Genomic DNA, 21208 nt, shown 5'->3' with positions numbered 1-21208 from the left:
ATCAGCTAAACCCTGGGAAGAGTGATCTGACTACACCCCAAACCAAAGGAAACCAGATGTGACGAGCTGCATTCACTGAGGCCTTGCAGAGCTTGAGCAGACCTGTTATGATGCTTCTGTCAGAATTTTGAGCTCCTCCCTGACCCATTATCAGAGAGGTTCATGGGACTAGGATGGTCTGCTCAAGTGGGCCAAATTGATAATGGCTTCAAGCCATTTCCTCAGGACTAATGGAAAGTAATAAGGGGATGGAACAGGCCACAGCCATGACCCAGCGAGAGCCCTGGAAAACAATAGTAGGGGTACTGGTCCTGCCAGGAGCTTTTCCAGCTCAAGTGGCTTTTTAAGTTAGTTATGTAGCCAGGAGGTGCCAGGCTGGTGCTGCCTGTGCACTCATCAAAGTTGTGGATCCATTGCTAGCGCCAGCACAGCCCTAAAACGGGCTGGAGTCACACACCAGCATGCTGAGGCGGGGGCAGGGCAGAACTCTAAGTCCAGAGAGAGATTTTCATCCTTATATGTATCAAAACTGGGCTCTCTGGGCTGTGGCTTTTTCTAATTGTGCCTTAGTGGCTAAAGCAAAAGAAAACCAAATTAAGAAGGAGGTGCGTCTCTGGGGAGGTTTACACAGAACACAAATCTAAGGGCCAGGAACAAGGGAAACTTCAGGGGACAAAACAGAGCCTTAGTGCAGCTATCTCAAGATGCTGCACGGCCTCAGACCAAATGGAGGTCCTGAGAAAGGAGAGCCGCTTTCATTTCCCCAACAGTGTAACTGCCAATGGAGTGAGTAGGAATTCCTAGGAGCTGTAGAGGAGGCTTCTGTGGGGGAAGGCAGTATATGGGCCCCAAAACACCAAGTAGGTGACCTTGTGATCGTCAGGCTGGGGATCTTAGGCTCACACGGTACAGGGGGTTTTGTGGGGTCTGAGGGTTATACGATTCGGCAGCCTTCTTCAAAAATATTACAGTAGAAATATAGAATTACTAGGGCTGCTCCTGGGACCCTGGAAGAGACCAGAGCAAGTGAGGGGCCCTGGTGCTTAAACTTCATTACCTTCATGGTAAATCCATCTGAGGGCTGGTTCGATGTTGGCACCCCATGCAGAACTGCTATATGTCACTTTCAGGCAAGGCTCAAGGGTCCTAGTGCGCCACATTTCTTTTTAACTCATCATGGACATGAGGAAGTTAGTCCTGCACAGCCACTCTGGAATACCAAGGATTAGACAGTAGATACCTGTGATTTAGATGGGACAGGAAAAGGAAGTTCTGGGCTATAACAGTAAACGAGGGTACGTTCCCTCAAAGCTTTGTCTTTATATGCCACTGAATGGTACCCGTATGGTTTCAAAGCAAGTTTTATGAATCTCATTTGCCTAACAAAGAGGAATCTGAAGTAGACCTTGCCAAAAACACATAAGTGGTGTGTAATGGCCTTGAGAACCTGGGGCTCGTGTCCACTGACTTGGTGTTCCTCATTAAGGGTGTTCAGTGGGTAGGATTCCAAGATCCTGGGATGTGCTCTGATTTAAACGTCTACCCCAGGAAAGGCTCTGACACTACCCCATGTCTGGGTTTCATGCTCATTCCTGAAATTCCTGTTGGTTTACCTAGCACCAACTATTGTTTGCAAAAAAAGGCCACAGTGCTCTTAACAATCAAATTGCAGATTAAACAGATTTAAAACTAAACAGATGCTGTGGTTCATTACAAAGCTAGCCATATTTCAGTAAGAAAGGGGAATGATAGCTGTATATTCATTACTTACCTCAAAGCATGTTGCAAGAGAATGAGTTACCTGCCATGCTTTGAAATCTCTGGATCAAAGGGGCTCTGGAAGCACAAAGCATTGTCACTTTTTCTCATAGGGATTGTCCCCTTGTATACGCAGCAGTGTATTTTACAGAAGACAAATTAACTGAAGGCTTTTCTTTTATTACATCTAAAGAGCTCTACATAAACAGGTAACATTCAATAGGTAAACAATTTTTTTTTCCAATGCATGTAATAAATATTTTCACTTGGTACTTTTATACAAACTGACATTGGTCTACTATACATTTTTAAAAGCCATTTTACTGGTTTGGCATGCGGTATGGAAATTCTAAGAGAGAAAGTTTTAAGGCAATGAATCACAGATTTAAGTTCATGGAATTTATGGTAACTTTTATATCTGTTTATATACATTTTTCCCCTTTGTTAATTAAACAATTAACAGCAGCACACTCTGGGACCACCAGCTATTCTCCCTCCCTCTTTCTGAAATCTAAGCTTTGTGTTTTCTTTTAATTAAAAAACAGAATTCAACATGTATTGATAAAACAAAACTCTTACTAAAATAATTTCAAATGTGCTTTAAAGTCCTAAAGATCTTGAAGTGTTTTATGTGTTTAAAATTGGAGCTGTTTAAAAACAATGTTCTTTCCACAATTAGTAATTTAAAATTGGGATGTATTTTCATTCCGTTTCAGACATTTGACTCAAAGGAAAATCTGCCAAGAAATCACATTTCTCAGAAGCTTAAGTGTATCTTTTCTAAGTCAGTAATACTAGAGAATTGTGATAATGTCTACATTAATAGAAGTAGAAAATTTTTAATGCTCAAAATAAATTAGTCAACCAAGCGTGGCATGGTTAAGGTCCAGATACTTTTAAAAACATGTGTTCAATAATGCCCACAAAATAATTAAAAGCCACTTCAACCCTGCTAGTCAAACAGCTATTATACTAAAGATGTGTGTGTGTGCACATACACACACACCCCCACCCACAGTACTGTACAGACACACAAACATATGCTCACCTATTATGAGTGACCAAGACAAGGGGGATGGTGGTAACTTGACTAAAGATTCTGAGAATCATTATTTATCCACAGACAGCATGTCAATATTAGCTTGGGTGGGGGAGTGACGGTGGGCTGGGGAAAAAAGAAATAACTGTGCTTAAAAAAAAAAAACACTTAGAAGATAAAGATGCAGTGCATGACTCCACTAGTAATTACTATGGACCATAAAAAGTCTGATTGACTAATAGCGGCCATGAGACCAACAGAGTAATAGCTACTACTACTGCAACATTTTAGAAAGTTAACAACTGAAGGGAACAAACTCCTTAAGAGTGGAATGAACTAAAAAAGACAAACTGAATGGTTAGTTTCGCCCGTGGAGACACGACCAAAGCTACTAGACAGACATTTATTTCTCCCTGTTACCTGTTCTTCCCTTCGGTTGGTATAACGCAGGACCCTGAGGGAAAATAACCCTCTACAAAACTGGGCTGAAGAAAGTAGAGGGACGGTTTTTCAACTGGATCATTCAAAGAGTTTGTTATTCAGCATCATACACAAAGTTATTGATCAGAATTCTGAGACCACTAACAACAACAAACAAAGAAAAACAAAACTATTCATTTTATCTTAGGTAGCTGAATTAACAGAAACGTTTCCTATTACAATGTGAAATAAGAAGCAACTCCCTACAATTTAAGTAATTTCTATCCCTATCTGAATTTAGACACAAATTATAATACTATTAGATATTAGCCTAAGTTAACATGGCAATGAGAGTTCTAAAGTGTGTACTCACATAACACCAGATTCATTTAAAAACTTAACTATTTCCTGTTTTAACTGACAATGAATTTTTTTTTAATTGCAAATTGTTTAGTGACTATAACTCAGCCATGAATGTGTGGAATACACATGCGTAGGGAAGACTATATAACTCAGTTGTCACTCACACACACTTGTCTATAAATACATATATACACACACACATATACATATCAATACCAACTTGTTTTTCAAACTTCAAGTCAACAATTTGGTGGCAGAGAGATCCTGTAAAAACAGGTATTTTAAAATGCCACACAGTCATGTGAACCATTAATTTCATCAGACAACTGAAGATACAGACATCTTGAACTCTAACTGGATTAAAGTAGGTCAATTTGTTACCACCGCCAGGTTTAAAATGACAATTTTATACACAAAGGTGGTCCTTCATCAACTCTGAGAACAACTCTGAGAACATTAACAGCTGTGATATAAAAATCCAGTCTGGAAAATTGGTAATCGTTATGCCCCTTCCTTATCTTTTCTGTTAAACCTGCTAAACCTTTCAATCAGATAAACAATATTTTCAACACCTTCAGATATTACCTGAAAAACGGACCTTCTCTGACGAGGATTTTGGAACACAAGTAGAACCACTTTTTCCTTCCCTCCAACCCTCACTCATTTCCTGAAAAACAGTTTTCAATATATTTACATTTCCATTATTAATACGAGTAGATCAGACTGATCCATGAATTCTTAAAAAGATTTAACTTTCCTATGTCATGCTTGTCTTTAAAAGGTGAAGAAAAATATAAAACAAACAAGATAACTAGGCTAAAAAAATAAGTACACTCAGAACCAGAGAGTGAAAATGACTAAGGATCAAGCCCATTTTGAATTTCAACTGTTTATCAGATGATAGATTTCTACGGACTGACATGTGTGGGGCATTGTATTTTCCGAAGAGAATTTACTTTTAAGGATAATTGACTGTCTGTCTTTCTTTTTTGAGGTGATGTAGCCTTACCTCTGTCAGCTGCACAAGACATCCAACAGGGCTTTTCTAAGCTATTTTTACTTCCTACTTTGGTATGAAGATCTTACATGAAAACTTGTTACCCTGTGGCCAAAAAAGCAGGTGTTCACAGACTTGGTTTAAATACATAATACTGGCAATCCAAATTTAAAATAAAGAACTAGACTAAAGTGTATTATTCACAGGTCGGCTAAGCCTACTCCTTACCCAGACAGCTCTACTCCAATCTCTGAAACATATTCTCAGGGGGTATCTAGCAAATAAGAAACAGTATGTGATGGAGAACATGCAATTGGGATAGTCGATAAAGATGCTCATATGAGAGTTCAAGACCTTCAAAGCACTTTGAAAGAAGCAGGCAACTGATTTATCAACTGAATGCAAACTCGGGAGAAGGAACAGTAACGACAGAAAAATACACACAGACACACACACACCCACAAGCTATGTCCTGAAAATACACAGGGAATGCAGAGGGACAGATGAGATTTATAACTTAAGGCTGGATAAAATATGCACACACACAAACAGAATCAAAGTCTGTCATTTTTAGAAAATGGAAATTAAAACTATCCCCCCCAGCCCCTCCCCACAACAAAGAAAAGCCCACAATTTAAAACTTCATACATGCAATTCCTTTTCTGTTATTGCAAATAAAATAATGCCATTGAAGTAAAATAAAACCAAATAGGACAAATGATGGAAAAAAAATCTTCAGAATCCAGAAAGAATGAACTGAAGGTGGTTTGTGGGTACTTGTTTTTTTTCTTTTTTTTTTTCTTTTCTTTCCTTTTTTTTTGTTTTTTACAAGTGTTTTTTCAGACAGGCAGTCTTAGATTTATATACAAAAGTAAAACTGAAAATATAGTTTTGTTCTCTGTACATTTCTTTTAATTTTTTCCCTAAAAAAAAGGAAAAAAAACACGCTTGTGTACTTTTCTAAACAGAATAAGGTAAAACATAGCACAAAGTTCTCTTCTTTCTACCAAGTTCATTTAATCTGGGGGTAGGGATGGGAGCAGCAGGGGCAAGGGAATCAGTCCAATGAAATGATGTCTGGGATGATGCCGAAGATGGATGCTGTGTCCGCGCTGCTCCTATTTGCGACGGCGTGGCTATGGCTCTCCCTTAGGCTGTTGGAGGATACGAGGCTGCTGTTACTGCCACTGCTGCTTCCATTGGTGGTTGGCAGAGAAGTACTGCCTCCTGCACTTAACTGATCGAGAAACATCTGTGAGGAGGTATATGGAAAAAACCGAGACGAGTGTAAGAGGTCTTGATCATCTGAAACCGCTGCTGCTGCAGCGGCAAGCAGGGAGGTGTTATAATGCTAGGGAGGGGAAACAAAAGACAGAAAATAAAGTTAATTATACTTATAAATTAATGAACTTTCTTCTCAGCAGAACAAAGTCCTAAATTTAATATATTCTGAGTACCTGGTGTTTTTGAAATATTTAGTAAAACATTTTGCAAAATCAAATGGTCTTATGTAATGATCACATCATTGACCTTTTTTTTTTAATTTTAATTTTTATTGGCACATCACTGATCTTAAGAGACATTTTTGTAGTTGAGACTGGGGGGGGGGTTGTGGGAGGGAATAAAAATATTATTTTTTGGTTTTAATTTGTATTGCAAGCAATTTTCATAATGCTATTTCCAAAGAGGCATATACTCAGAAGCAGCAGGAAACAGGAGAGTCCACTTTCTTTCTCTTCAGGAGATATATGGCCAAGAAATTTATCAGTCGATATGACTCACTGCCCTGTTTTTTATAAAACAGTACTGGGAACCAACAAATAGACACTGTAGTTACCATATATTCAGGCCCAGCTGAAACAAAGGGACTTCTATTTAAATTTTTAAAACCTTAACAATAATGGGTATAACTTACTCTGAATTTCCTAAGGAAATTTATTTTCTTTCTCTTGGCTACATATTATACTTTTAAGTATTTTAACTTAGAATTAAAATAACAGTATTTTTTTCATATAACATACCTGATTGTCTCCTGATAAGAAAGGAAAGAAATCTAATCCTGTGGGAGAAAAAATTATTTTTAGTTTAAAAAAAAAAAAGAAAGAAAGAAAAAGCCTTCCAAATGTCCCAAAACTACAAAAACAAATACAATATCTTAAAAAGCTAATTCTAAATTCATTTAGAATTTTATTTAAACATGAAGAGTTGAGCTGAAGGTTTTACATTTCTCCCATCTCTAGATTACAAAGCCTAGAGTTCAAGCTTTAGCAATGATTTGCACTCCCGGTGACTCCATTTGTGGGACTTGGGCCACTGCTGCCCTGTTAAGTCCAACACTGATCCCTTAAATTGACAGAGCACTTTTCACCAGATGCTCTCAGCGACTCCCCTAAAGTCACCTTTCAATCTACTCGGATTTACTCCTCACAAGCACCTCATGAGGTATGTAATTACTTTGGTCTCATTTTGTGGATAAGGACGTTTTTACATTAAGCAAGTTATAAGACAGATTTTCTTTCTCAAATTCCTTCACTTCCCACTATCTGTTCCAGATTGTAACTCAGAGACTCCTGAGTGACATGAGAGGGGAAGAGATCTGAGGGGGTGTCTGACTGCTGGCGTGGAGGCTATTACAGAAGGACCAGCTCTCATCCCTGGCTGCCAGCAAGTCATTGTAAGCCAGCCCCTTCCAAGTCACATTCTTGTCCATATTGCCCAATGTGTAATGCGACGAAGAGCAAGTAAACCAACATGAATAAAATGCCTCATTATGGTATCTAAACTTGGAGAAAAGTACAACAAGCAGGTGTAGATAAAAATATGACAACAACACGAACACTCTGGGGATCCATCCACTGTCTACACTAGAGCAGATTATAACATGAGGATCCTGCAAAATGTATAGTACTGTGTTTTTTGTTTGTTTGTTTTGGCCATGCCGCAAGGCATGTGGGATCTTAGGTCCCCAACTGGGGATCGAACCTGCATCCCCTGCACTGGAAGCGTGAAGTCTTAACCACTAGACCGCCAGGGAAGTCCCAGTACTGTGGTTCTTGATAGTGAGTTTGGCAGTGGGCTAACAGGCAGTGAGAAATGGGGGTACACTGTCTAACAGAGTAGCTGCTAACCACCTGATGTGGCTATTTAAATTTACTAACGTTAAATAAAATGAAAAATTCAGTTCTTTAGTCATACTAGCCACATTTTAAATGCTCCATAACCACATGTGGCTAGTGGCTACTGTACTGGTCAGATTACATCTCCCTAATTGCAGAAAGTTCTATTGGACAGAGCTGAAATAGGATTTTCGTAACAATCACTAGGAATCCACTCAACTATCTGAGCTCCCAAGATCCTTGCCAGTGACCCTGAATTTTACTGTAGGAAATGGGTGGAGGGCACTTTGTGCTTTTGTATTATATTTTCTACAATGAGCATATATGGCTTTTTGTAATTTAAAAAATGTTCTTAGATTATATGGCTAATATACAAATTATTAAATTACAAAGATAATGAGAACAACTAGTAATTCTTTTTGATAATGTAAATGATTATTATGAACTCAAAATACATCGTAGAAATGAGTATACTGACATTTCAAATTACTTTCAAAAAGAAGAATCAAGTTCACCGGAATAAAAATTAAAGCTTTCCAATGTTTCAGTTCTGCATTATCTAAAATACAATATGACATAGCTACCCACAATGCCTGATGCATTATAACTGGATTCAGGGAACAAAAAATAATTGTCATAAATATCAAAATTTAAAGCAACATATTGGAAGTCATTCAAAAACAACCTGCAGACTACTTTGAAGCGCACAAAACCTAAAGATCATTGAACTGTTTTTACCACTGGTAGTAAAACACTGGCTACTGATGAAGGTACTAACAAGGAACTGAGTCTGTATTTATTTATGACCACAGTGTATATTTCTCTCAGTTTCCTAGATCCAACCTCCTCTTTTCCTAATCTTTCGACCTTTCTTAGACTTGCCCAGAAGAAGACTATACAGATCAAAGGCATTCACAATGCTATGTGACGACACAGAAGAATGGGTGACTCACCTTGCAAGTCATAAGGCATGGGTGTCATGTGGAAAGGATGTCTGTAGTCTTGGATGAGGGATGTGTTAATATAGCTTGTGTCTACAGCAGGGAGGCTTGGGGTGCGGGACACTGGAGATGCTTGATGTGGAAGACTTAATATGCTAGAAGAAGAAAAGGTTTGCAAAATTTTCATGAGTCAGTTGAACTTTTAAAAAGGGTTGCATCTCACAATGAGTCCTAGTTTTTGTGCTGGAAATAAAAACAAAAGACAAGTAAAGCAATATATAATTTAGACTACCATAATTATTAGGAAATAATTTGTATACTTAATAGCATCTTTCAGAGGCTACAGGGAAAAAGAGATGGACGCAATGGTATCCAACATTCATAAATCACATGTTGTCTTTGGAACAACGTCATCTACACTTTCAGAATGCAGGGGGAAGGCACAGCTGAGCCACTTCAATGGAATATGAGTGAAAAGTATCTACAGCAGACAAAATTCTGAAACCTTTAAAAAATAAGCACTAGAGTGCTGGCTAGTAAAAAGTTTAGGTAAATCCTTGCAAAGAAAACACATATAACAAGACTAGGGGAATGCAGCAATCTGAGCAGTGAGGAGTTAACAGTGGCCCTCAGACTTGTAAGATTTATGAGAATAAAAACTAGGTACTGTTTATCTTGGTATATTCAATGCCCGGCACAGTCATTAGCACGCTATTTACATAAAAGGCCTTCTGAATGAACGAAGGCAGCAAGACAAGGAGTAAAGATGCTCCACAATGAACAGGTGGTACAGCGTTTTTAAAGGGAGAATAGTATAAATAGTATAAATGGAAAAAGAAAAAAAGAACAAAGACAGGGATTCTGGAAGAACAGAGTGAAATGTTTAAGTAGCTGAGTAGCTGAATCTTTTTTTCTTTACCAAAAATCAAGGAAAAGCAAAAGAGAGGGAGAAAGAAATAAAGGAAAAAGAAAAGGAAGAATTAAAATGATTTTGAAAAGAGAAAGAATTCTAATAGTCCTGAGTGAAAACATAAGGGCCATATGCTATCCCAACCATACAGAGGCTAATAGACATATAAGTTATAGAAAATAAGGAGAAAAGAAGGTAGAAACAGGCTGTCTTTTGCTTTTAAAACTTCACGTAAAGTCCTCAGGGTATGGAGATGCAATTTCAATGGTAAAGAATATTTCAAAAGATGCCAAGGATGGATTTCCAGGAATAGAGTTCTAGTTATGACCTTCTACCATATTTTTATGAATGGGATATGAAGCATAAAATATACTCTCATCCACCTCATAAAAATGTTTTGTCTAACGGAAACTTAACTAAACCTCTTACATCTATAGAAAGTACCATTTTCCATTAGCTATCTCCTCTGACAATACCTAAGGGATTACAAGAGAGACAGGAGTTGAAATGCTAGTCTTTGAAAACATCTTGGTATACCAAACAGCAAAGGTAATTTCTGGATGAACACTCAGCAGCTGAAGACAGCAAAATGTTTTACATTTACTAATCTTTGCCTCTTTCTGATTCCTGGCTGGCTCCTTCTCTTTCAATTTTATGATAATATTCTAAAATGCATTTCCACCTTCACACTGCACAATAACAAATACAATATGCTGGGTTTAGGTTTCTATTTATTGGCTAGTCATTACTGAAAAATGGTCACTGGTACTGAATATGGTGTTATTCTTCTAAAAATGTTATAAACTTTCAGGTTGCTTGTTTTTATCTGAAAATCAAGAGAGAAAGGTCTGGCGTTAGCAAATACTCTATCTGGGTTCAATTAGTCACTGGGAAGCTCAGGAAGTAGTTAATGCATCTAATGTAATTTCCCAAACATAATAAACAAACTATTTCTGGAGAAACAGCAAAGCAAATGTTCAAAGAAGAAAAATTAGATTTCTAAACACTCAGAAAGTTTCCTTTAAGGAAAAGTGTTTACATATGTATGACTACTATCAATATACTAAAGAGCAGAACTAACGTATATATAATGATGCATTTAATGCATGAAGTATTTATATACCCAGATTGATGAAATATATTTTAAGGTGCTGTTTTATGGCATTTAAAGTAATAAAATGATGATATGTTTTGGTCATGCTATGTTAAATATATCATTTAAAAATATATATAAAACATAAAATATCTTAGAGTCAAAATTCTACAGATATTTGCTCTAACTACACCAGCTTTTGCTAATTTGACTCTTCTTCCCTCCCTGCCCCCCCACCCACAACTCAGATTTAAGAAAGAAGCTGGTATAATAATACGGTCAGGTTTGTTGGATAACAGCCATCAACGTAGGCTTTCATCAGAGGTGTTCATAAAGTAGGATGTAAAGCAGAATTAGTGTTTAAATATTCATTTTGTTTAGAATAATGATACTGCTTTTAATGTCTTTTATTTGTCTCTATGATAAAATAAGCTACTCTAGAGTGAAAATATCAACCTGCGTCATATGTCTGGTTGTACTATAAAGATTCCTGAAATAGCCAAAGTCCTCTAATGAGAGAGGAGCCACATGTATCACAATTGTGCTCTTTTACTGTTGCAACTTCATTTTTCAAGTAACTACAAATATACTCAAATAGAAGATCTTTTTATCTCATCAAACAGTATCAAGCCTGAAAATAATTTGACTCCGAGCACAGAAGTGCCTGCTCTTGGTCTGGTGTTTACTTTCCCTCTTTAACCTTGAAATCTGTAACAATGCCTTCTGCAGACTTTCCCTTCCTCACTTACATTCTTCCTTCAGGCACTACCAGTTTGCTGGAAGATTTTCTGAATAGCTTCTATTCAATTACATAAGGCCACATAACTCTCCTGATCTATACCTAAAAGGGGTCACGCATGGATTTCTAGATTTACCTTTGGTGTGCTACAACTGTGCCTCAGCAAAACATGAAGTCTTTTGCTGAGGATCCCCGAAGTGTCTCATAAGACTAACAGTCTGTTTAAGAGTACAGCTAGAGTCAGCTACTTGTTTTACCATCCTCTACAAAATGTCAAACTCTTTAAGGTTGGGACTGTACTTACTTACTTTATTATCACCCATGTTTAGCACAGCGTGTTTTACATAAAGTAGGTAACAGTGTTTCATGAAGTGACATGAAGCATAACCAAGGTACATTATTACCGATATGAGACTAATGGCAAGTATGGGAAATGAGTCTGCAAAACATAAAGCATTGTGTACTGCAACTTAAGTCCTACACTTCTTTCATTGCCAGTCTTACACATTCTGAGGCAGGTTTATAAAGCATTCAACTGGACTTCCTCTGCTTTCTGCTTGAAACACTCAACTTAGGGTTAATTTTACAGCACACATTTTCCAGTTTAAGTATTTTAAATCCTACGACCAGCATTAGGATCACCTGGGAACGTATTAGAAATACACATTTTCTCAGTTCCTATTCCTGAATCAGACATGGGGGCTAGGGAAGCAATGTGTTTTAGTAAGTCCTTCAGGTGATACTGATGTATACCCAAGTTTGAGAACCACTGTACTAGAATCATCTTTTGGTACGATGAAGATCATATCCAAGTGACCCCTTTAATGCATTATCCCAACCCCTTAAGAAACACACCTGAGAAAAATTCAACCTATTCTCTGATTACTAAGTTAAGTTTTACAATCATTACTAAGTTAAGTTTTACAATCATTTTATTTAGCAGATCTTTTAACCCTATTTGCAAAATTAACTTTCACAATGAGTTCTTTTTTTTTTTTAAGATCTCAGCACTTACCCTTTATTACTTAGTGGTGATGTGGGAGAGAGAGAAGGGCAGGTTCTCTTGGCAGATGGCTCTTCCTCCTCTTCATCGGATGAACTGTCTATGGTTAGGTCAATCACCTCTACTTTCTTACTTTTATTTGAGGACTGGTGATGAGAAGCCACTTGATGCTCTAATGTGGAGCTCAAGCATCCTGTGTGGGAATGATTGAAACACAAGGCAAAAAAGACCTGTAACATCTCTCTTTTTCTCAGCCTATGGATTAGATTATCAGTTGTAGTTTAGACTTTATCAGTTACAGTATATTGCTAGGGTCCAAGAATACAAAAGCAACAGTGGCTCTGTTCCCCTAAGCTTAAAACTATTATTTATTATCGGTTGTTAAAGGATTGTTTTGAAAAACAATTCTGAATTAGGGCAAACAATCAAAATATATGTCCACCTCAGAATAAAAGTAGTCTGAGGGCAAACACTATATATTACACATGTTTACCTGTACAATACCTGATATACAGAGAGACGTTATAGTAACATTTTTAAAAAGTCATAGTTTCCTTCCAGCAAAAACGTACTAAAAAAGCCAGGAAAAAAATGTAAATGAAAAAAGAACATTCACTAACCTGTACCAAGTCTGTAAAAGATTTAAAAGGATACCATTTCAAAAGCATGACTTTACAAATAACTTATTAGATTATGTTATTCTGAAATCTTATACCACAAAATTTTAAAAGCTGGCAGAAAGTGAATTTAGAGTTTCACTACTTCTGAACATTTAATCAATAATTTAATAAGTTATTGAGCTATCCATAAACTGCTGAGTATTCTTAAAAATTTTATGTGTTTTAATATTGAAAACCAAGGCTTCACAACAACAGGGAGACTGCCCCACCCTTTTGGAAAACTAACACTCACCATCAACTCCATTGTAAGAGGCAGAAACTTCCTGTACTTCCTTTTTTGATCTCATAGGTGCCCAAGAGCCATCCTCCTTAAACTGTATTTCATCACAATCTGTACAGTACTTTAGGATTTCCATAAACAAGCTATAAAAAACAATTTGTCCCTTGAATATCACATTCTAAAGTAAGACCAATTAGAATTATTACTATTCAAAAAACATTCAGACCTTCTATGTTTTGTACAAGTATAAATGAGAAAGTGTAACCGACAAGGTGTATTTGTTCTCAAAATCTAGGGCTAAATAGGAGAATAGTTACTTAAATTATGGTACCTGTATGCAAGAAAATATTATGTAACCATGAAAAATGAGGTTTCCAAAGATTTTTTTTAATAATATGGGGGGAAATATATGTTCACAGAAAGTGTGAAGAGGCCAAGAAAAGAAAACTCTATATTTTAAAAATAAAATTCTGTGTGTGAGTGGTATATAAATAGTGCTTATCTCTCAGTGGTGACATTGTGGATATTTATTCCTTTTCTTTATACTTTTCAACATAATCCAAATTGCCTACAATAAGCACATCTTATTTGATAACTGAAGAAATACATGCAAAAATATGTATTGAAAGTTAAAGCTCCTTGATAATTACCATGTGGATATTAAAAAATGAGATTTTCAAAACGTGTAAAATTAATGATCAAATTCTCAGGTTGTAATATTAAATGAAACCAAAGGATAAAAAATACTAATACTGTATAATCACAAATATGGGGAAAAAAATCAGAAAATAACATAACAGCTTTTTATTTTCGTATGTTTCCAATTTTTCTTTAGGGGTGTGTGTGTATGTGTGGCTTTTATAGTAAGAAAGAATAATCCCAATTGATGCAGGCATCTAAATTTACATAATATACAGAGTTGGTAAAGTATTATTCAATTCTGATTTATTAGTGATCACTGACATCTCTGAAAAATCAAACATAAAACATTTAAGTTACATGTTTACTTCTCCCCATATGACTGGTCTGACATCTTTCAAGCTCTGGATTACACTTCTATTGCTAAATGTATTCCATTCCTTATGTTATACCTTCAGGCTTCTATGTTTTCTCAAATATTATAGGTAAGTTGCATTAAGCATTTTTCTAAAGGGTACAGGAAATCTCAGGAAGATCCTTCTTTTCACAATTTATCTTTGTTCAGCGGCAAAAAGGAAAAAAAGGAGGCTAGAGAATAGGAGAAAACTAAAAGGGATATTCGAAGATGTTTGGAAGGACAGATAAAACACCAGAGTGTTAAAAAAAAAAATCGACTGTTGTGATGCTATAGGTGGAGAAGAACGACAAAGACAAGTATTTTAGAGAAAACAGAAAAACAAAGAGCTGCTATTCAGTGTGTTGATCAGTTTGAGGAGCCCGTATGGTAGGGAGCAGGGATGCTGGCCCACAACTGAAGCACCAGGAAATCTCCAAAAACAGACCAATTTCTGGTCAGTTAGGTTAACCAGAGTTTCACAATTCTTTCATTCTCTCTCCAAAATGGTCTGCATGTCTAGGGATAGATGGATTCATGTTAGGAAAAGGTGTAAGTACACCCTACTTAGAACCACTGGTGCTTTAAAATGGTAAATGTCAGGAGGCACTGACAGTAAGGCACACATTTTCAAAACAAGGGGACATAAAGTTAAAAAGGAAAAATGTTCACAATATTAATTACTTAGAAAACTACTGACTTCTACAGTCATGAAAATCCTAAAAATACATAGCTCAGAAAACACTACCTATAGAATTTTAATCCCAAACGTGATGGAAAACAAAACCAATAATAGATGGTTACTTTGAAGTACAAGGAAAAACTTTAAATTGACATACCCATCAATAATAAGGTGTTCATACGGAGCCTTCTTATCACAGACAGGACAAACCCAAGTTGGTTTTTTCTCATTCATCTGAATATAAAGAGTTGCATCAAAACACTGCAGATGAGAACATGTAAGGGCCCGACATGGAATTGTCAGCCGCATTTTACCAAGCTTTGAAAAAGGGAGACAAAAGTAAATATTAGACAACTGTTATACAAAATTTTTCCTGAAACACAAAGTATATGTATTCCAATTTAAAGCGTATTCTGTTTACTTCTAACACATTTTCTGTGAAACATCTACCGGCTAAAAATTACAATATTTCTTTGGATATTAAAATAGAGAGACTATGGAAAGTTACAGCAGAGGTTATTTACCCTCAATCCACAGCTTACAGATCCACTTCTAGGGGGAAGAACTATGAACCCCTTGAAATTACAGGCAAAATCTTGTAAGTGTGTGCATTTTTCCGGAGAAAGTGCTTTCACCAAATTCTTAGAGTAGTCCCTAATCCAAAAAAGTTAAGAACCACTTTACTAGGTATTGGGAAAGGAAAAAGGAATGCCTTATTAAATGCTCAAGATACAGATACTTACTCTCATTAAGATATCAGGTTGATTGTAATTCAGAGGTCAGAACAGAATAAGCATTTCCCACAATGCTTGGCATAATTGCCAAACAGCAGCTCTGAGAAGAAACCCAGGTGTGTGCACTCTCTTCCCTCACTGGGCACCATCACAGGCAATTCAGCAAACACCTCCGGACCTCTAGCATCTCTAGCATGTTATGAGACTTGCTCTTCTTGCCCTGCAAATAGTGCCTATGCTGACATAGGTTGAGTCTGTCCTACGAACAATGAAATCTGCTTCATCTGGTCCCTGAACTGCCAGCTTTGGACCAAAGTAGAGAAGCTGTCCAGAGATCTGCCCAGGGAGCTACCATATCACGACCTCCTTGCATGGAAGACACTTCGTACAGTACAGCTGGATAACCACTGTGGGGTCCCCGTAGGTCACAATGGCCGTATAGTATAGAAGTCACCTACTTTCAGTAACCACATTTTTTGCTAAATATCAGGAAAAGATTTTCCACATGTTTGTGAGCTTGAAAAACATAAGGCCTTGGAAAGGATATGAGTTAAATGAGGAAAAAAAGAGGAAAAGATTCTTGGCTTACGAGAATTTCACGGAAATGTGCAATTTCCTAGTCTACCAAGGAAATTAACTGTCATTTGGGGCCCTAAATTATTGTTCTCACACCAGTGATTTACTGTGCCTCTAGGAAAGGCACTTAACCTTGCTGGGCTCTTTTTCTATCTCTGAAGTAACATGGTTTCCTCCTTATTTCAACAGGATGTAGTGATGAAGAATAAAAAAGGACCCAGAATGTGTCATCGACTTGAGAAGGGAGTAATGCCAGTTTACAGTATCAGAAGTATGGACGGGGGGCTTCCCTGGTGGCGCAGTGGTTGGGAGTCTGCCTGCTAGTGCAGGGGACACGGGTTCGAGCCCTGGTCTGGGAGGATCCCACATGCCACGAAGCAGCTGGGCCCGTGAGCCACAGCTGCTGAGCCTGCGCGTCTGGAGCCTATGCTCCGCTATGGGAGAGGCCGCGATGGTGAGAGGCCCGCGCACCGCGATGAAGAGTGGCCCCCGCTCGCCGCAACTAGAGAAAGCCCTTGCGCAGAGACGAAGACCCAACACAGCCAAAAATAAATAAATAAATAAATAAATAAATAATAAAAATAAAGGAATTCCTTTAAAAAAAAAAAAAAAAGAAGTATGGACAGGAGGGATGCAGAGAAAACTGACAGCTCCCTTCTCTGTGCTCCCAACTCTACACTGCATATGATTACACTATTTATTTATGTGTTTCTCCTCCTACTAGAAACACATTGGGCTCATCTCCTTATCCTTGGCACTGGGAAAGGTACCTGCTATACATACAGCAAGAAGATGGTCCTGTGTACTGATCAGGCTTCAGCTATGCATGCTGGGTAGTTCTAGGAGGCACCATTCATTGAGGGTATGAATCCTGGAAGTTATTTAGTCTCTCTGAGCCTTAGTTTTAGAAAATGGGGATAAAAATAGCATCTATACCATATGACTGTAGGGTCTAAATTATATTTATTGCACAGGGCCTGACACAGAGCAAGTACTCAATATATGTCCCCCATTATTAATTAAAGTACAGAAACATATTTGCTTCAAATCACTCTGCAAGCTAGTAGGAGACCCACTCAAACCTCAGCCCAGTCAGTCTTCTCTTCTATGCTCACACAGTATTAAACAACTCCATTACTCCCTTTCTACACTTCTATTCAGGTTTTATGATTTGATTTACCTAAGTACCTGATGAAAAAGGCACACACACAAAAAGAACAAACTAGCTCTTATAACAGAAATATCATCTATTTACCATTAGCCAAGACATGCTGCGTTAGTCTAGAAACATCTTCCAAATAACGATATAGGTGGTGGTGCTAAATTACATTTTTATGTCTTAAGTCACACCTTAACTTATCTGTGAAGTGCAAATTCCTACTGAGTAGGTATATTTGCTACTGCCTTAATACTAAGTAGAGAAATCCTAGATAAATACAGTCATTGTAGACAAGGTTCATGTAACTGCAGAACTAGTAGGCTACTTCTGATAGTTTATGAAGACAATGGATAAGAAGATAAGAAACAACGATTGTTTCAGAATCCAAGCCATAGGCTGTAGAACTTATACTATGAAAAGCAGTTATTCTCCAAAGACCATCACCTCACATAACTTTAGCCCTGTAGTTGCTGTCAGTTCATCTTTTCGTTGGGAGAGCAACTCTCAAGCCCTTATATGATCAGCCACACTGACAAGTTTACCTACAGAATTTTTAAGGAACACTGCTACATGAATGCCACAGGAAGGACGTTTACAAATAGGTATACGAAAGGAGAAGTTCAATTTCAAATGCAGTTTATTAGCCATCACACAAATGTCTTGCTTCAAAGAATTACAAAGTAATTGTTATATGACCCTCATACTCCTGATTTTTAAAAACAATCACTAAATTCTAAATACTTATCTATGAATGGACACTGAATTCTCTAACTTCAGAAAAGAAGCTGAGCTTTGAACATCTTCATCTGGTAATTACAAATTCCCCTTTTCCCTTTATAGGATGGGGTGGATATTTGCATCATTTGCAAATAAACACTTTGAAAACAACTCCCAAATAAGCTTTCTAATGCCATTAACCTTACTATAACATAATAGTAACTGATGATACTTCAAGAGAAAATACCCTACTTAGATATAAGTTCAAACCAGCTTATACCAAAGGACCCCCAAAACATCAATAATAGATGTACTTTTTCCTTATAAAAAGAAAGTAGTGTGATATTGAGAATTTTATAACTTCTTCATCATCATCATTATGATAAGTATTTCATGAATAAATTTCCAAGGAGTTTATTTTTTTTTCTTCTATCAACTCCAAGTGATTCGCATTCGAGTTTACAGGTCTAGGGAGTATCTCACAAAGCAGGTTTACAAACATTCTTCCAGCTCTATTTTTAATAAATTAGAACTGAAAAATTCCCAAAGAGCAAAAACATCTTTAATTATTTTCATTGCCTTTAGCTAAACAGCACACAAAAAACAGAAACTCATTTATTTTGAGCTGTGTATATCACAACAAGGGTAATTCAAATGCACAGTCAGACATCATATTTACATATTTCAAAGGGAACAAATCTCTTTTATTATTCTATAAATTTGATATATAGATGAGTTGCCATTACGAAGTTTTACTTTTTAGAGTAAAAACATACCTAAAATATATTGCCTTACTGTTCCAGAATAATTGTAAAGGGATTGTCCCTTTGGCCAAATAGAAATCCATAAAAGTATTATAATTATGGGTTATATATATAGTTGTTTTTCCTATAATCTGAATTTTGAAAGCATAAGTCAATTTAAAATGAACTGCTGTAACTGCTGAAACTAAAAAGGGAGGAGCAGGGGGATATGGAAAGAAAAATTTAAAGCTCGCCGAGTAAATTAAGAGGTGCAACAAGCAAAACATGATTAACATTTTCTAATAATATAAAGATCACCTGAACTATGAAATTCAAAACTAGTTATACAAATAAGAACATCAAGATTTATATTGTAGTCCTTATTTATACGAATAAATGCTTCATATAAATGTTAAATAATATAAACATCATATATATTAGCACAACTGTAAACACTTTTAAAATGAGACTGCAGAAAAACAAGACTCCTTCCAGTGATTTGAATGGAAAATGAAGCTTATGCACGTTCCTAAATTTCTCATGTTCTCTGAACTGGTGTTTTATAATGGAATGGGGCGGCAAGGAATCATGTCAAGGGGGAGGGTAGATAAATAGGTGTTTGGAGGAAAGAGGGTATGATAGGTATATACCTTTAAAAAAAAACTTTGTCTTCTTCCCACCCTCCACTTAGCTGGTCTGTGAACCATTTTTCTAAATGTTAAAAAATACCACATTCCTTTACACCATAGTCTGTTATAACATCTGATTACTTAAGAATCCACCCCATGTTCCCCCGGCCAATATTTTTTATTGTGGTAAAAACACTAAACATTAACATTAAACCTACCACCTTAACCATCTTAAAGTGTACAATTCAGTAATGCTAAGTATATTCACACTGTTGTACAACAGATCTCTAGAACGTTTTCATCTAGCAACACTGAAACTCTACACCCACTAATTTGCCCTCCCCAGCCCTTGGATCCATCTTTCTACTTTCTGCTTCCATGGTTTTGACTACTTTATATACTTCATGAGTGGAATCATACGGTATTTATGCTTTTGTGACTGGCTGATTTTGCTTATTGTAATGTTCTCAAGGTTTATCCACATGGCATATGACAGGATTTCCTTCTTTTTTCATGTTCCATACATTATATTCTATTGTATGTATATATACCATATTTGTTCATCTCTTGATGGACATTTGGGTTGCTTCCACCCTTTGGCTATTGTGAATAATGTGACGAACGTGGGTATGCAAATTATTTCTTCAAGATCTTACTTTGAATTCTTTTAGATATATACCCAGAAGAATCGACAGATCATATGTTAATTCTATTTTTAAGTTTTTGAGGAACCTCCATACTGTTTTTCCATAATGGCTGCAGCATTTTACATTCCCACCAACAGTCCACAAGGGTTCCAGTGTCTGTGGCATCCTCACTGAAACTTGTCATCTTCTGATTTTTTTGCTTAGGCGCCATCCTGATGGGTGTGAAGTGATATCTCATGTGATTCTGATACGCATTTCCTTAATGATTAGCGATGTTGAACATCTTTTCATGTGCTTGTCAGCCATCTGTATACCTTCTTTGGAGAAATGTCTATTCAAGTCCTTTGCCGATGTTTAATCAGGTTGTTTGTTTTGTTGTTGTTGTTGGGTTGTAGAAGTTCCTTATATATTCTGGATATTAACCCCTTACCAGGTATAAAATTCTCAATTATTTTCTCCCATTCCCTAGGCTGTCTTTTCACTCTGTTAACTGTTTCCTTTGGCAAGAAAAGGTTTAAAGTTTTTAAGTTTAAGTTTTTAAGACCAATGGGTGTATTCCCATTGGTCTGTCCTTGCTTTTGTCGCCTCTGCTTTTGGTGTCATATCCAAGAAGTCACTGCCAGATTCAACTGAAGCCTTTCCCCCATGTTTCTTCTAGGAGCGTTAACAGTTTAAGGTCTTATGGTTTTGATCTTTAATCCATTTTGAGTTAATTTTTATATACAGTGTAAAGTAAGGGTCCAACTTCATTATTTTGCATGTGAATATTCAGTTTTCCCAATGCCATTTGTTTAAAGAGACCATCTTTTTCCCATTATGTAGTCTTGGCACTCCTGTAGAAAGGCATTTGACCATATTGTTTCTGGGCTCTCTATTTTGTTCCATTGGTCTATATTATCTACCTTTCTGTCAGTACCACACCATCTTAATTACTACTGCTTTGTAGGATGTGTTGAAATCAGGGAGTGTGAGGGCTCGAACTTTGTTCTCGTTAAGATTGTTTTGGCTA

The 21208-nt window shown here is 36.8% G+C and overlaps 1 protein-coding gene across 2 annotated transcripts in view; it reads right to left on the bottom strand.

Annotated features, from left to right (window-relative positions):
- Nucleotides 1-5346: 5346 nt before the first annotated feature.
- The window catches only part of PIAS1 (protein inhibitor of activated STAT 1), a 121359-nt gene continuing 105497 nt past the window's right edge, over nt 5347-21208 (bottom strand). Inside the window, exons 9-14 of one of the 2 annotated variants that reach the window (XM_068554438.1) lie at nt 15152-15312; nt 13292-13422; nt 12392-12572; nt 8647-8789; nt 6599-6636; nt 5347-5928 (exon numbers count right to left, since the gene is read on the bottom strand). In XM_068554438.1, the coding sequence (XP_068410539.1) occupies nt 5635-5928; nt 6599-6636; nt 8647-8789; nt 12392-12572; nt 13292-13422; nt 15152-15312 (948 nt within the window). In that variant the 3' untranslated portion in view covers nt 5347-5634. The remainder of the gene's footprint in view (nt 5929-6598; nt 6637-8646; nt 8790-12391; nt 12573-13291; nt 13423-15151; nt 15313-21208) is intronic. The other variant, XM_068554448.1, reaches the window with a different exon arrangement.

Source organism: Eschrichtius robustus, chromosome 1 (assembly GCF_028021215.1).
Source record: "Eschrichtius robustus isolate mEscRob2 chromosome 1, mEscRob2.pri, whole genome shotgun sequence".
Taxonomy (NCBI): Eukaryota; Metazoa; Chordata; class Mammalia; order Artiodactyla; family Eschrichtiidae; genus Eschrichtius; species Eschrichtius robustus.
The sequence above is the reverse complement of the archived record's forward strand: the minus strand, read 5'-3'. Positions and strand labels throughout refer to the sequence as shown.